The 14986-nt window shown below is 37.3% G+C and overlaps 3 protein-coding genes across 3 annotated transcripts in view; 1 reads left to right on the plus strand and 2 right to left on the minus strand.

The window, feature by feature from the left end:
* tgfbr2l (transforming growth factor beta receptor-like) overlaps positions 1–3928 on the minus strand; it is a 297577-nt gene extending 293649 nt beyond the window's left edge. The window contains exon 1 of the mRNA XM_084022805.1: positions 3789–3928. Coding sequence (XP_083878931.1) covers positions 3789–3840 — 52 coding nt within the window. The 5' untranslated portion in view covers positions 3841–3928. The remainder of the gene's footprint in view (positions 1–3788) is intronic.
* Positions 1–14986, minus strand: part of enox1 (ecto-NOX disulfide-thiol exchanger 1) — a 456513-nt gene that overhangs the window by 140847 nt on the left and 300680 nt on the right. The gene's annotated exons all lie outside the window — the stretch shown is intronic.
* On the plus strand, positions 6964–13107 carry LOC311022498 (alpha-aspartyl dipeptidase). Its single transcript, XM_084023781.1, has 8 exons — positions 6964–7353; positions 7832–7920; positions 8244–8318; positions 8828–8907; positions 9393–9566; positions 11823–11882; positions 12464–12546; positions 12951–13107. Exons 1-8 carry the CDS (start codon positions 7259–7261, stop codon positions 13009–13011), a joined length of 717 nt encoding a protein of 238 aa, XP_083879907.1. The 5' UTR covers positions 6964–7258; the 3' UTR covers positions 13012–13107.

Consider the following 14986-nt stretch of genomic DNA (forward strand, 5'->3'; position numbering starts at 1 on the left):
CTTAGCATAAAGACTGGAAGCAGGGGGAAACAGCTAGCCTGGCTCTGTCCAGGTAATAAAATCATCTCAAAGTATAAAAACAATAATTTCATTGTAATGTGTCCAAAATATATTTATGTATAAAATGTTGACGTATTTTAATGTAGACTACATATATGTATCATTAGATCAATGTAGGGACACATTTGAAGGGACAGTTCCTTCAACAATTTCAGAAGGGACAATAAAACATCTTCTCAAGAAGCCCATTCTTGATCCAGAGGTTTTGGCTAACTATATATCTATATCCAACCTTCCCTCTCTCTCTAAGGTCCTTGAAAAAGCAGTCACCAATACGTTTTGTGACTTACTTCATAAAAAAAAATACTTTATTTGCGGACATTCAGTCAGGATTTAGAGTCCACCATAGCACAGAACAGCATTGGTGAAAATTACAAATTACTTTCTAATAGCATCAGACAAAGGACTTGTCTCTGAATTGTGTTGTTCGATCTTAGTGCTGCATTTGACACCATTGACCAATGCATCATATTACAGTGAATGGAACATTTAATTGGCATTAGGAAGCACATTAAGTTAGTTTGAATCCTATTTATCAGATCAATCCCAGTTTTTACATATTAACAATGAATCCTTGTGCATGCTAAAGTTAGTCATGGAGTCCAACACGGTTCTGTGATGGACCAATTCTTTTCACCTTATATATGCTTCGTTTAGGCAATATAATTAGAAAATACTGCATACACTTTCATTATGATGATGATACCCGATTATATCTATTATTTAAGTCAGATGAACGCAGCCAGTTAGCTAAGCTCCAAGCATGCCTTAAGGACATGAAAACTTGGATGACCTTTAATTTCCTAATATTAAACTCAGACAAAACAAGAGTTAGTTTACTTGAAAACCTCCAAAACAGATTATCTAATGATATAGTTACTAGATGGCAATTCCCTGGTCTCCAGCACCACCGTAAAGAATCTCAGAGTTATCTTTGATCAGGATACATCTTTTAACTCCGACATAAAACAAATTTCAATAACCACCTTTTTTCACCGACATAACATTGCTAAAGTCAGGCACATCCTGTCTCAAAATGACGCAGAAAAATGTGTCCATGCATTTACTTCAATACTAAATGCAAATTAGCAGGCTGCTCAATGGGGTAGGCAAATAAAAACAATAAACTATCAACTTCACAGTAGTCTACTTTAAAACCACATCAGCTGAGTGATAGTGTGTGTGTGTGTGTGTGTTGAAACTCATCAGGCCATCACCACGTCACAACACCGTCCTTATTAGTACAAATAAAACACTCACACATGAACACACACACTTTCTTTCAGTGCCAGTGCGTCTCTTCTCCAGTGTCTTAAGATAGCGCCGAGAAGTGTGTGTGTATTCATAAGGCTTCTCCAATACACTTGTTCTTTGTTAGATGTGAGATAATACGCTGATTTTTCATGGCATGCTCTGTTCTAGTCACTCATTTTGATTCAGTTTAAAATCACATTTTAGTGAAGATGAACAAAAGTTAGGAAATTATACATAAACAATATAATACATGGGAAATAACAAAAGGAAGTAGAGTAATATAAAAGCAGAATAACTACAATAACTACAGTCAAGTTAGCAGCTCTGTGAGGCTCCATACTTTGAGCCAAATGCTAATATGATGTTGTTGCAGATATACCATGGAATGACTCTAACATGAATTAATGTTAGGAAAATACAAAATCCAGCTGAAGCAGAATCAATGTCATTAGTTCTGCAGGTATTTGGTCAAGAATCAAAGTATTCAACACAGTCCATTCCAATGGCGCTCTGAATAATCCAACCGTACGTTCCAAAAATGCTCAGATAAACCCAGTGGTAGGTTCGGGAAGTACTCCAAATAACCCAGTGGTATGTTCCTACAGCGCTAAGAATAAATCAACGGTTTCTTCCAATTGCGCGCTGAATAACCCAACGATATGTTCCAACAGCACTCTGATTAACCCAGTGGTAGTTCCAGGGTAAATCAAAGGTAACTTCCAATAGTGCTCTGAATAACCCAATGGTATTTTCCAACAGTTCTCTGTATAACCAAATATATTGTTCCAATGGCACTCCAGAATAAAATAAATAAAGGCAAAAAGGCAGAAAAAAAGTAATGTATGCCACAGTTTGTCAAAGTCCAAGGTTACATCTTTAAATAGCACGTTTTGTCAGATATTCAGTTATGAAACAGAAAAGAAGGAAATCTCCCTATTTGAGAGGCTGAAAACATATTTTTCTGTCATTTTTTGCAAGTAAAATACCAATACGACACTGTTACAATACTCCACTGCAAGTAAACATACTGATATCACACCCTGAAAATACTCACTGCAAGTAGAGTGCTAATAACGCACTGTGAAAATACAGTCCAGAAAGTGATCAGTGTATCATCTTTCTTTCTTTCGTCATGTCAGGACCCATGAGATGCATCTGGTGGCCCGCTGGAGGGGCCCGACCCCTATGTTCGGACCCACTGGACTAAACTATCTGACTTTATAAAGTAGTTCGAAGTAGCTGCAACATGATGCTTCACTCTGAACCATCTAAAAAAATTTACTGCATGGAGCTGACAGTACTACTGTACTTTTACTACTCAACATGTACTTTTACTACATCAACCTGACAACACAGCTTTACATTTACTGTGCTGTACTCTTTGCCCAAAATGTGGTTTTAATACAGAACATGTTCATTAACTACATTGATCTGACTGTACTTTTTTACTGCAGAACATGTACATTACCTGTGTGGAGCTGATAACACTACTGTACTTTTACAGCATGGAGCTGACAATACTACTGTACTTTTGCTGCAGAACATGTACTTTAACTGCATGGAGCTGATCAAAATACTGCACTTTTACAGCACAAAATGTACTTTTCTGCATGGAGCTGAACATATTACTATACTTTAACTGCATAGCATGTACATTTACTGCATGGAGCTGAACTACTAATGTACTTTTACATGTAAATACATACCTTGTGTACTTTCACTTCTGATACTATGAAACTGATAGTACATGTGTACCTTTACTCCTGAAGCTTGTGTACTTTTACTTATGATACAAAGATAATGATACAATGCTTTTGATAATGCTTGTACATTTTTACTGGTGATACTTTAACTACACAAAGCTGAAAGTACATGTGTAATTTCACAACTAATACCTTAACCACATGAAGGTGATAAAACAGTGTACTTTTACTATTAAAACTTTAACATAAAAGCTGATAATACTTGCGTAGTTTTACCACGGATACTTACCATGGAGCTGATAATATTTCTGTAATTTTACTTCTTTAACACAAAGCTGATACACCTTTTGTACTGTTATTGCTGACGCTGATTGACTATTACTACTGATACTTTAACATGAAGCTGATAATATTTGAAAAAGACTGCCGATAATTTAACAACATGAAGCTGATAATACTAATGTTGTAAACTTGTATTGCTCAAGCTGAAAATGTGTGTGTACTTTTACTACTTTGAAACTGATAATACGTGTGTTCTTTTTAAGGCTGATACTTTTACTAAACGAGAATGTTACTACTTGTTTTACTTATAGGTTATAACTATGCTGAAGTACAGCCTGCGTTCTTACACTGGTACGTTCCTTCTTCCAGTACTGCAGATTTCTCCAAACAAAAAATTTCCCCTCCATCCATCTCTTCTCCCCGGCCTCAGACTTCCACAATCGGCTCCCAGGAAAAGAGAGAAAAGCCCGGGGAACAGGGAGCACTCACCGGCAAACAGGAGAACGAGGATCCCGGTCAAAAACGTCCAAAACCGAGCCATTATCCTCGGTCAAAGCGAGCCGGAAAAACAACACAAGCGCTCGGTCGGTCGTCTGTCTTTCAGTCCGTCGCTCGGTCCTCGGCCCCGGTATCAGCGGAGAGACACTCATGTATGTGGAGAGAAAGAGTCCAGATGTTTTTCATCCAGATGTGGTTTAGCCCCGCCCCCCGCTGCTGCCTCTGTGTTTCCACTGAGGAGCTGCTTCTGTCTCCGACTCCATGTGTTATTATGATGACATTATGAAGTATTCAGAACCTTTGCTTCGGTAAATGTACCACAATGGAAAATGCTTAGAAAGTCCTGCATTCAAAATTAGGCAGCAGAAGCTCTACTATATTACTTTTATTATGACTATTATTGAACATTATTATTTATATTGTAGCTTATATTAATTGACATTATTTATACCATTTGGTAGTTAAACCCTCAACAAATTAACATTTTAAAAACTCATTATACAGGTTTTTTAGACATTTGAATCCAAAATAAAATGAATATCCCATTAGCAAGATCTTAAAATACCAGTTTTTATTTTACTCAAGGTACCAATTGTAAAAGTACTCATTATGTAAAATTGTTACGTTCAAATTAATGAAATACATGTATTATTATATTTATTTTTATATGTATATGTATTATTATTATTATTATTATTATTATTATTATTATTATTATTATTATTATTATTATTATTATTATTATTCAAACACACACATGTCTATATATTAGTATTATGATGACAGTAATCACATGCTTGACTAACAACATAATCTGCAAAGTAAAGTGAAATAAATGTGATGCAGTAAAAAGTACAATATTTACCTCTGTAATAGTAGTAGGAAATGGTAGAAGTAGTAGTGCTGTAGTAGAAGAAAATAGCAGAAAAAAGAAATACTCAAGTAAACATATTTAGTCTAAATATCAATATATGTTTGAATACTATGTTTACAGACACAAAAAAACAGACAAAATATACCTCAAATTAACAAACCTATTATTTATAGGTAGATCATTTTTTCTTATGTAATTTTCACATGTTATTTATGGGGTCAGTTCAGAGACTGCTGACCCCATAGTTATTGAACTTCTTCATTTTTGGCTATAGATTTCTTTTGGCTATAGATAATTTTTTTTTTAGATTTACCTTCTTCGTTTTGACATGTTAATTTCCTTGATATGTTTTTGAAACACAGCTGTGGCACATTTATCAAAGCGGATTGAAACGGAGAGACTATGACCACTAACAGGATTGTTCCAGCTCATTAGTCAGATTATAATGAACCCACAGTGATGTGAAGGAACAGCCAAAACCTTCACACATGAATACATACACACACACACGAAAAGTCAATACTCAGATAAAAGCATCACCTTTTGTAACCTTGAAACAAAGTTACAAATGGGTGATATCTTTACATTTGTAATTCCATCACACACTTTTTACAAAAGCAATAATTGGAACTGGCAATGAACGCAAACACACACTTGAAAACAATTACACACCAATTAAACACCAATCTGTCTGAGGTAAGATCAGCTCTGTGGGCGAACTCTGCAAACATGGAGGGAGAGAGAGGAAGAAGAAGAAAGGAGAAAGCTTATACATATTATTATTATTATTATTATTATTATTATTATTGTTATTATTATTATTATTATTATTATTATTATTATTAGTATTATTATCCATCCATCCATCCATCTATTATATCTATTTTTAATATGTTTACAATGTCATTGTCCTGTGCTTATATACGTATATTTATATCTGTGCATAACATTTAAATGTTATGTTTGCCTTTTATTCAGTTTGTTATCCTAGTTGTATGACTATTTCTGTGTGTAGAGAGTGACAAAAAGCTGGAGTCAATGTGTTCTTGTTCTTATAGTATTATTGATTTTCTTACGTTTTTCTATTTGTGCAATATTTTCGTACTGTATTTCAGAGGAAACTTAGTACTTGTACTCCACTTATTATATTTAGTCTGATTTGTAGACAGAATGATTAAGTATGGAGACAAAATGAAGTGACTCTAAATTGCCCGTAGGCGTGAATCTGAGTGTGAACGGTTGTCTGTCTCTACATGTTGGCCCTGCGATAGACTGGCGACCTGTCCAGGGTGTACCCTGCCTTCGCCCAATGACAGCTGGGATCGGCTCCAGCCCCCCCGCGACCCTGAATACAGGATAAGCGGTAGACAACGGATGGATGGATGGACAATATGAAGTGTGACTGATGTTTCTCCTGCCGCCTAGTGAACACAAGGTGTAACTTCAATCAAGTGACAACACAAAACAGAACTAAACTGTTTTGCAATTTCACTGACGACAAAATTAACAAAAAACGTCTCTTTCTTTTATTTGAGAAAAAGGTTCTGTGGAGAAATGGCCTTCTAAATATCAGTACTGAATGAGCTTTATGTTTTTTTTGTTTTCTCAGAATAGGTTCTACTCCACTAGAAGTACAGATAGCCTACTTCTGTAAAAAAAAAAAAAGAAGAAAAAAAAAGGCTCTGGTAAAAGTACAAGTTCAATATATGCGAGAAGGCACAAATGAAATACAGAAGAGCAGATTACATGTGGCACTGGGAAATTCTCAAACTGGAGTTTCATATATTTAAAGAAGACAATAACACACACACATATTTATTAAATAAATCTTAATTTTTTTTCTAAGAAACAGTTTTATTCTTAATCTTTAATAATATGTCACAAAAACAAATAGACACTCAGTAGACTGTCATAGAGGACAACGGAAATACATTTTGATTGAAAAATTACATAAACAACTAATTATAAATGTATTATTAATTTCTAAAGGAGCAAGCATTGCACATCTACTATACACAATCAAATGTTACACTACATTTTGAAAATACAGTGTACTTATTTACTCTATTGTCTTTATCAGTTGTTTTGTCATTTCCTTCATCTTCATTTGCTTTATTCTTTATTCTATTCACATTTAAATGTGATATATGGTGAATAATGTTTTATAGAAAAAGCATTGACATACTAATCTATGTAGTCCAAATGTGTTTGTTTTGAGTTAATGATGCTTTTATTCTGAAATAATCATTCCGGAAGTACTAGTGTTGTTTCTACTGGTGGGAAACTCACAAACGTAACTCGTGTTTAAATAAAGTTGTTTTATGCCACACTAAAAGTTAACGTGAATAGATGAAGCCGGAATCTGGTGCAGGGCCACAGCTGAATGTTAGAACTGTGTTATCAGCGCTGATTGCAGCAGCTTTACAGCAGCTTTACAGCAACTTTACAGCAGCTTTACAGCACCGTGACAGACCGACAGAGTGCTGCTGTCAGCGGTATCGCGGCTGAACTGTGACCCGGACCTCTGGACTCTGTAGCGGCCGGACTCTCTTCTGTTTCTACGGCTGAGCTTAGTCGGTGTTGAGAGATGAAGAGAAGACTTCTGCTGGTGTCCAACTCCACCCTACACGGCAGCGGCTACTTGGACCACTGTCAGCAGCACATCTGCCGCTTCTTCGGGAAGTAAGTTCACGTCTGAACAGGTTTGATGAGCCGGCGTGTGGTAGTGATCGGCAGAAATGAAAGCAGAACGTAATGATGACTATTTTAATTTAATTAATTTAAAAAATCCAACCTTAAAAGTCTAAAATCTTGTAGAATATTTGTATTACATGATGGGCCTAAATGTCAGATTTTTCAATGGAATTTGGTGTGGAGAAGAAAAAATATATACTTGTCTCTCTATGACCATGTTTGAAAATACTCTTTGGCAAAGTTAGGCATACATGCAGCACTTCATGATGAATATATTAAAGAAAAACGTGTCAATGGAAAAAACGTCATTCACTTGAGCTTCTGAATATTTTTCATCATCAGTTCAGAAATCGTACAGGTGGAATTCATAATAAGGTCTATGTATAATAAAATCATCTCTGACATATATAACTATATGTGCCTCCCTTCTGTTCTCACCACAGTTTGTTTTTTCCTTGTATTTCAGAGATGTAAAGAGGGTCCTGTTTGTTCCTTACGCTCTCCATGACAGAGATGCCTACACCAAAACTGCCAGGGACAAGTTTAAGACTCTGGGTAGGACTTCCTCTGTGTGTCACATTATCAATCTCACTAAATATTCTTTCTTTAAATGTTACAACGTTTATATATGTATTACCATTAGCAAGTAATTTACCTTAAACTGTATGCTTTCTATATATTTTCTAAATATTTCTTCTTGAATTCCTCTGGGTATTTTGGATAGTATATGAGTATTTGCGGTGGGTATCTTTATGCTCTCCTGTGGATTTTTATGATGTATTTGTCAGTATATTTTGTATGTATTTTCTTGATTTCTTTCTGTGTATTTTCTGTTTTTTTCTGTTATTTTAAATATTTCATGTATTTGTCTCCTGCAGGTTACGAGGTGGACGGCATCCACGAGGCCCAGGACCCCGTTGACGCCGTGCAGAAGGCTGAGGCCATTTTTATAGGTGAAGGACAGCGAGTGTTGATGGTTCAAATCATCAAATCTTCTGACTGAATGCCTGTGTTTTCAATATTTTTTTCTTTAGAATTGACTTTTCTTCATCCCTTATTACTATTTGGACAGAATACATTATGCAAATATCAACTTAAAAGCATAAAAAGTTGTTGCAGAGCTGACCGACCAGCAGATGAAAGTGTGTCTTGTTTCTCTAAAATGTAATTCCTCGATTCCTCCCTCCTTGTGTCTTCAGTGGGAGGGATGAGGTATGCAAGGAAGGGACAGAAATGAGAGAAACATGGATGCAATTAAAGGAATTGAGATGCACCCTTTGATTTCTTACACCCTCTTTTCCTTCCTCACTTCCCTCTGTCATTCGATTTTCTTTCCTTGTTTCAAATTATACCTTCTTTCTTCCCTTCACTCTTTCCTACAAACTCCTTCTTTTCTTCCTTCCTTGTGTCTGTGTAGTTTATCTATAGATGATAGATATTAATGGAGGTGAGTGTTTTGCAGGAGGAGGAAACACTTTCCGGCTGCTGAAGAGTCTTTATGACAACAAGGTGGTGACAGAGATCAGGAGGAGAGTACTCGAGGTAACACACACACACAAATATATGTCTGTGATGTATCGTCATAATAACTGTGTATCTGCGTGTGTCAGCTGATTACATTTTGAAACAGCGTTACTATTCAAGTTCGTCCACCAGAGACCAAAAAGAACATTCCCAGGGGAAAAATGCTGCATTTCACCTCTAATTAAGATACATCAAGTGGACGACCTCAGATGAATGGAGCGTGAAAAAGTCCTGATATACAACAAGCGATGTTGCCATAGAAATAGAATAGAAGTAGAACGGACATTGAGCTGTTTTCAGTGGTAATTTGACTCGTACAAAAGAAAATGGCAATTGCAGTTTGTTGTCATTGTGATAACACATGTCAATTGGGCCGTAAAACAGCTCACCGGCAAGAGAGAAGATGGAACTCCAGAGAAGCATATCTGGCTAGGTATAATCTAAATCAACCAGGACTGAAATCATAAGGATTGACATTAACCCAGTACTCCACCCCCCACCAGGACGGTGTCCCCTACATGGGCTCCAGTGCCGGCACCAACGTGGCCACGATCAGCATCAACACCACCAACGACATGCCCATCGTCTACCCTCCGTCCTTCTCTGCCATCGGCCTCATTCCATTCAACATCAATCCCCACTTCCTGGACGCCGACTCCAACAGCCGCCACATGGGGGTGAGTCAGCAAACATTCTCCCTGTTTAATTATGAAGATCAAAGTGGACTTTAAAGGAAATGTTTCTTTTTTTTAACAAACTGTTTTAAAACAATACTCACTTATTTAAAGTGTTACTGATCACCAGTGGTGGAAAGTAACTAAGTACATTTACTTTTTTTTCTTCTACTTTTCAGAGTGACATGTACTTCTTGTTGCACTACATGTATTTAACAGCTGTAGTTGCTGGCTGCTTTTCAAGATTTTACTGAAAGAACTATGATAAGCTTTTAAGATACAACTCATTGTTTTTGCTCAATACCTACCTCACCTACTGGAAAAAAATATATGATTTGTCGTTCACTTCAATTAAAGATACATTTATCCTCTAAACTTCTCACATGTTTCAATAACTATTCTGATGATCAATATTTCACTAAACAACAAAGATCAGAGAAAAGTCTTTTTCTTCTTATTCTTATTCTTCTTGATAGCACTTTTACTTCAGTAGGATTTTGAATGCAGTGTGATTATTTTACATTGTTGGGGTTTCGTAATGCAGTTGCTGCAGAGGCTCAGCAACACAAAGAAGGACTGATACTTGTTTATAAAATGGAAACTTTACTGTGTAGATAACGATGCAGTAAACCACTCAACATTGCACTCTTTGTGTAGCCTTCTTATTGATGAGAATTTTGCTGGCACTGATTTGCCGATTACCTGCCATATCAGCTCAAGGGTGTATCAGTTACTAGTCCTTTTATCAGTCCCTTCAGGTCAATTAAAAGAGTGATGATGAAATCTGGATTTGACATTTTTAAACGTATTGTCAGCAGCTGTAAAGTGTGAACGTGTATTAATGTTGTAGTAAGCAAGAGCAAGCTTGATGTTCCCTTTCTGCCAGAAGTTATGCAACGTGTGAAGCTGTGCAAACTGCAGTGGTTAACAAAAAGAAATGCAGCATCAGCAAACTAAAGGTCCTGATGTTTAACATTTGGAGGTTTTTGAAACTCACAGTCTAAATATTTTTTTAATTTGAGCCTTCACATTAATGCTAATCAGCCTTCCACAATTCCCCTGAATTTAGCATAATGACCTTGACCTTAATCCTCTATGGATGATATATTTGTAATTTCTAAGATGGGATGGATGTTTTCCAACAGCATTTAAGTGTGTTGTAATTATAGTTGCAGCTATTAAGTTTCATCATCAACTATCTAACACTATTTTATGTGCAAACAGCAGTCAAAAGATATTCAGTTTACTGCTATATAAAAGAGATAAAAGCTTGTTATAATTCATAGAAAAGAGACATAACTGCAGAACTTGCCTGAGAATCTTCATGTTTTTAGGTTTTCTTCTGTATCACAGTAATCCTGTGATAGTTGTCTGTCTATGCATGGGGAGATCAGTTAACACTCTGAAGTGATCACAACTGCAGCTACATGTGCAAAACTTAACCACAGTCAGCATCCACAACAGTCACCTGAACTAAACAGTTCACATCACCTGCAAAATAGGCTCCGTGCAGCGAACACTGAACAATCCTCATGACGACAACACACACTGTCACTCAGAACACATTGAGAGGAAAAACACACCAAAACACAAGTTAGACACTTTCCATCTTTACAGTTTGAATCATTTGAGTGCCTTTACACAAATCAGATATTTTCTTTCAAGAAAATAGTGAAATTATTTCCCGTTAACATTTTTATTAATATATTTATATAACATAGCAGTTTATTATTCTTTTTTTGTCTGTAGTCATTTACTATTTTTGTCAACAATAGCATGTCCCTGCTCATCTGAACATATCCTTCCTCTTTCTCCTTTGGAGCCTTTGGAATCAATTGTAAAAATATGTTTTACAGTAAAAACTGTTAGTAGATATCTGTGTAAATATTCTATAATTGCAATACAGAAATCAGTTCCCGTAATGTTTTAATTTACTGCAAGGATGCAACTCTCACCTGTTTCTTTGGTGGGAAAAGTGTTGTTTTTTGCAGATTGGGTTGCACCCTGATGAGTTTTGAAAACTGTGTTCAAGCAATGAAAAATGAGCTAGAATTTTGTTCACATGAACTGCTGCTGTGCAGACTGTGGTAAGAGTTTTGCACATCTAGCTGCAGTTGTGCTCGCTGTCGTTAAGCAATCGGGGGAAAAACTGTAATGGAAACAAAATGGAAACAAATATAAACTCCATGTTTACATTTTACATGCTGTTTACACCCTCCAAAGCATTATGGGAACTGCTGTTTTGTTTCTCTTTTGCAGGAGACCAGAGAGCAGAGGATCACCCAGTACCATGAAGAGCCTGATACTCCATGTGTCCTGGTGAGACGGGACTTTACTCTTCATATACCCAGTTAATCCACATTTAATAGAATCTCCATGTTTAAATACAGTACGTAGATGTCTATTGCACTATTTAGGGCTGCATCATATATTGTTAAGCATCTACATTGTGATGTGAGCATGCGCAATATTCACATCGCAGGATGTGTGATATTGACAAATTAAGTCAAACACGTCACGCTACTAACTATTTAGCTATGTGAAAGGAATGGATTACACAGTTGATCTGCCCCATTGTAAGATACAATCATAATCATGTCCAGCTAACCAGCATTATCATGACCAGGGAGCGAATCCTACTATGGGGAAGTCATGACCCGCCCTACTCTGCCTCTGATTGGCTAGTACGTGTACTTCCTTGGATGGTTGATTGGTTAGGTTCAGGCATGAGGAGTGAAATTGGTTAGGGGAAGAATATTAGGGTAAGTCATTGGCAGAGTAGGGTGGGTCATGCCTTCCCCATAGAATTCAAAAATATATTATGACTTGGAACAGGTTAGCTTGTGTGCTGGCATGACGACATGACGATGTTGGTCTTTTTTTTCTTTTTTTTTTGCCAGGGTCTGAGAGAGGGGTCCCTGCTGCTGGTGGAGGGAAACAAAGCCACACTACTGGGAACCACCAAGGCCAGACTTTTCACCAGGTAATCCACACAGTCAAGCTGTATCCCAAATCAGCAGCCGCAGCCTTCTGAGTCTGCATTTGAAGATCGATTTTGTCGCAGTGGCTGCAACAAGGCTACCCCATTTCAAAGACTCCTTCAAATGCAGCCTAGAATTGCGGTCCTCTTTTCCTGATTCGGAGGATCCAATGGATGGATCCTTCACGGCCCGACTTATCCAAAGATACACTGGGAAAGATGGGATTTCAATTAACATGGCGTATATGAGTAGATTAGCAGCGGGAGATGCGGTAGAATACACTATCTCAGGCTTAAAAATATCACAAAAGCATACCCTCCAATTGGGACAACACTACAATCAGTCCAATGAGAACCTGAATGCACACCAGTAACAGCTGCCTCCATGATGTGCTTGTGTGTTTTAGGGGAAAGCCCTCAGCGGAATACGACCCAGGTAGTGACCTCAGCTACCTGCTGACACACTGACCAGAGGATCAGGACATGATGGTCTCACTCTTCCATGATGTTTTTCTGGATGACAGAACTCACAATATTGTTTTGGTCAGAACATAATAAATATTTGAAGAAAAAGCCATTGTGTCTCTTTGAATATCTTTTCTGACTTTTCGGATGAAGTTCTCTGTCCGTCTGTTCTTCCGTCGAATGAATGACTGTAAATGTAAATGAATGTCGAAATGTCAAAACATGCAAACAAACATGATAAGAGTGCAGCTTTTAAAGTTCATTGTGTGTTTTGAATGTACAATATACAGTATTTACCTATACCCAACAATATATAAGTTAATAAGAAACTCAACATTAACCAACTGCAGTAGTAAAATGCTAATTACATATGAATGCATCAGTAACAATAATCAATCAATGCAATAGTAAAAGTCTACTTTTTCAGCATTGTCAGTACTACTGGATATGTATATGTAATGATGACCATGTTCCTACTAATGCCAATGTTTATATATTTAGAACAACCTCAAACAATCTTGTCATTTCAACTCCACATTGTGTTAATGGTAAAGACATGGATGGACTTTACCATTAGGCAAGGTAGGAAACTGCTTGTGCCCCCCAAATAAAAATGGTCCCCAAGAGATACAGATGTATTATGAGGTTTCAACATCAAAACAAACTTATAAAGTGTTTCCTTTATCATTGTCAGCATGTATGTAGTGTGCACCCTCCTTCACCTCTGTAAAAGACACATTTCCGTGTCGCTGTTTGAACTTAAGATACTGAGGACAGGCTGTTTTAACTATGGGTATATCCTGCCATTCACTACTCGACTTATTACACAGAATCCATGTCTCACTCCTTCTGGGTGGAGTCCAAACTATGTATGTACTCACGATAATACTCATGATAATTTAATTGCATTGCTCCATAAACCAGTGAAGGGTTTGTCAAACAACTGCAGCTACATGTGCAAAACTCTAACCCCAGTCTGCACAGGAGCAGTTAACCAAACTGTAGCTCGTTTTTCACTGCTTGAACAGTTTTCAAAACTCTACACCCTTCTCTTTAACCACAAACTGCACAACACTGTGGAATTACAGCACTTTGTTCAAATGCTAAACACCTCTGTCAAAACTGTAAAAAGAGCTGTAAAATGCTGATGAAATAAGTGCCACACTTCTAGACCATGCTGTGGATCCTGGTCTCTCATTGAGACGGGGGGTTCAGAGTGCAACCCAAACTCGATATATTTTTACAATAGGACCCAAAGGCCCACAACAGGAGTAAGAGGATATGTTCAGATGAAGGAAAATGTATGTATGCTACAGTTGACATGGTTGTCAACATTAGCATTGGTACATGATGACTACAAACAAAATAAAAATATAAATCTATTGCTTATTTGCATTCCTTCTTGTTTCCCTAAAAAAACTGGTTTGTTAAAAAAATAAACATTTTCATGTGAAAGAATTTCATTCTTCTCTTTAAAGGTCCCATATTATGAAAAACAGGTTATCTCTGGTATCTACACCTATAAACTGGTCCTCTGATCCTTTCAACTCCCAGAATGAGGAAAACAAGAGACTCCTGCAGCCCCCCCACTGGTACAACGGCCCTCCTACAGGCTGTTCAGATTCAACTCCTGTTGTTACGTATTGAAGGGAGTCATTTACACAGGCCGAACTCTTCTGATGATAGGAGATATCCGAGAGGGGGCGTTCATCACCGAGTTGAAGTTCGGTGTGTCCTGCGGTGAGACAGCAGTGAGATAGCGGTGTTTCACAATGTTGTCGCTCAGAGCTAGACATGCATATTCACATTGGACTGCTTCAGTAATGAGGGTTAGTACAAAGCTGGCTTTGCCTCAACACTGACCCTCGTAAAAAGGATCTGTCCCAACCAAAGGGGACCCAGCAACTTCACCTGAGACACATAGGTGAGCTTCCGAGGTCAGACGAGATCGGGCGTGTTCAGGGTGGTATGGCCGTAA

Source organism: Eutrigla gurnardus, assembly GCF_963514095.1.
Source record: "Eutrigla gurnardus genome assembly, chromosome: 12".
Lineage (NCBI taxonomy): Eukaryota > Metazoa > Chordata > Actinopteri > Perciformes > Triglidae > Eutrigla > Eutrigla gurnardus.

What these genes read in the sequence shown, in the direction of transcription:
- LOC311022498 (XM_084023781.1), top strand. Translation starts at nt 7,259, where the DNA reads ATGAAGAGAAGACTTCTGCTGGTGTCCAACTCCACCCTACACGGCAGC. An exon ending in GGACAAGTTTAAGACTCTGG is followed by an intron (nt 7,921 to 8,243) that starts GTAGGACTTCCT and finishes TGTCTCCTGCAG; the next exon opens with GTTACGAGGTGGACGGCATC. An exon ending in CCAACAGCCGCCACATGGGG is followed by an intron (nt 9,567 to 11,822) that starts GTGAGTCAGCAA and finishes TCTCTTTTGCAG; the next exon opens with GAGACCAGAGAGCAGAGGAT.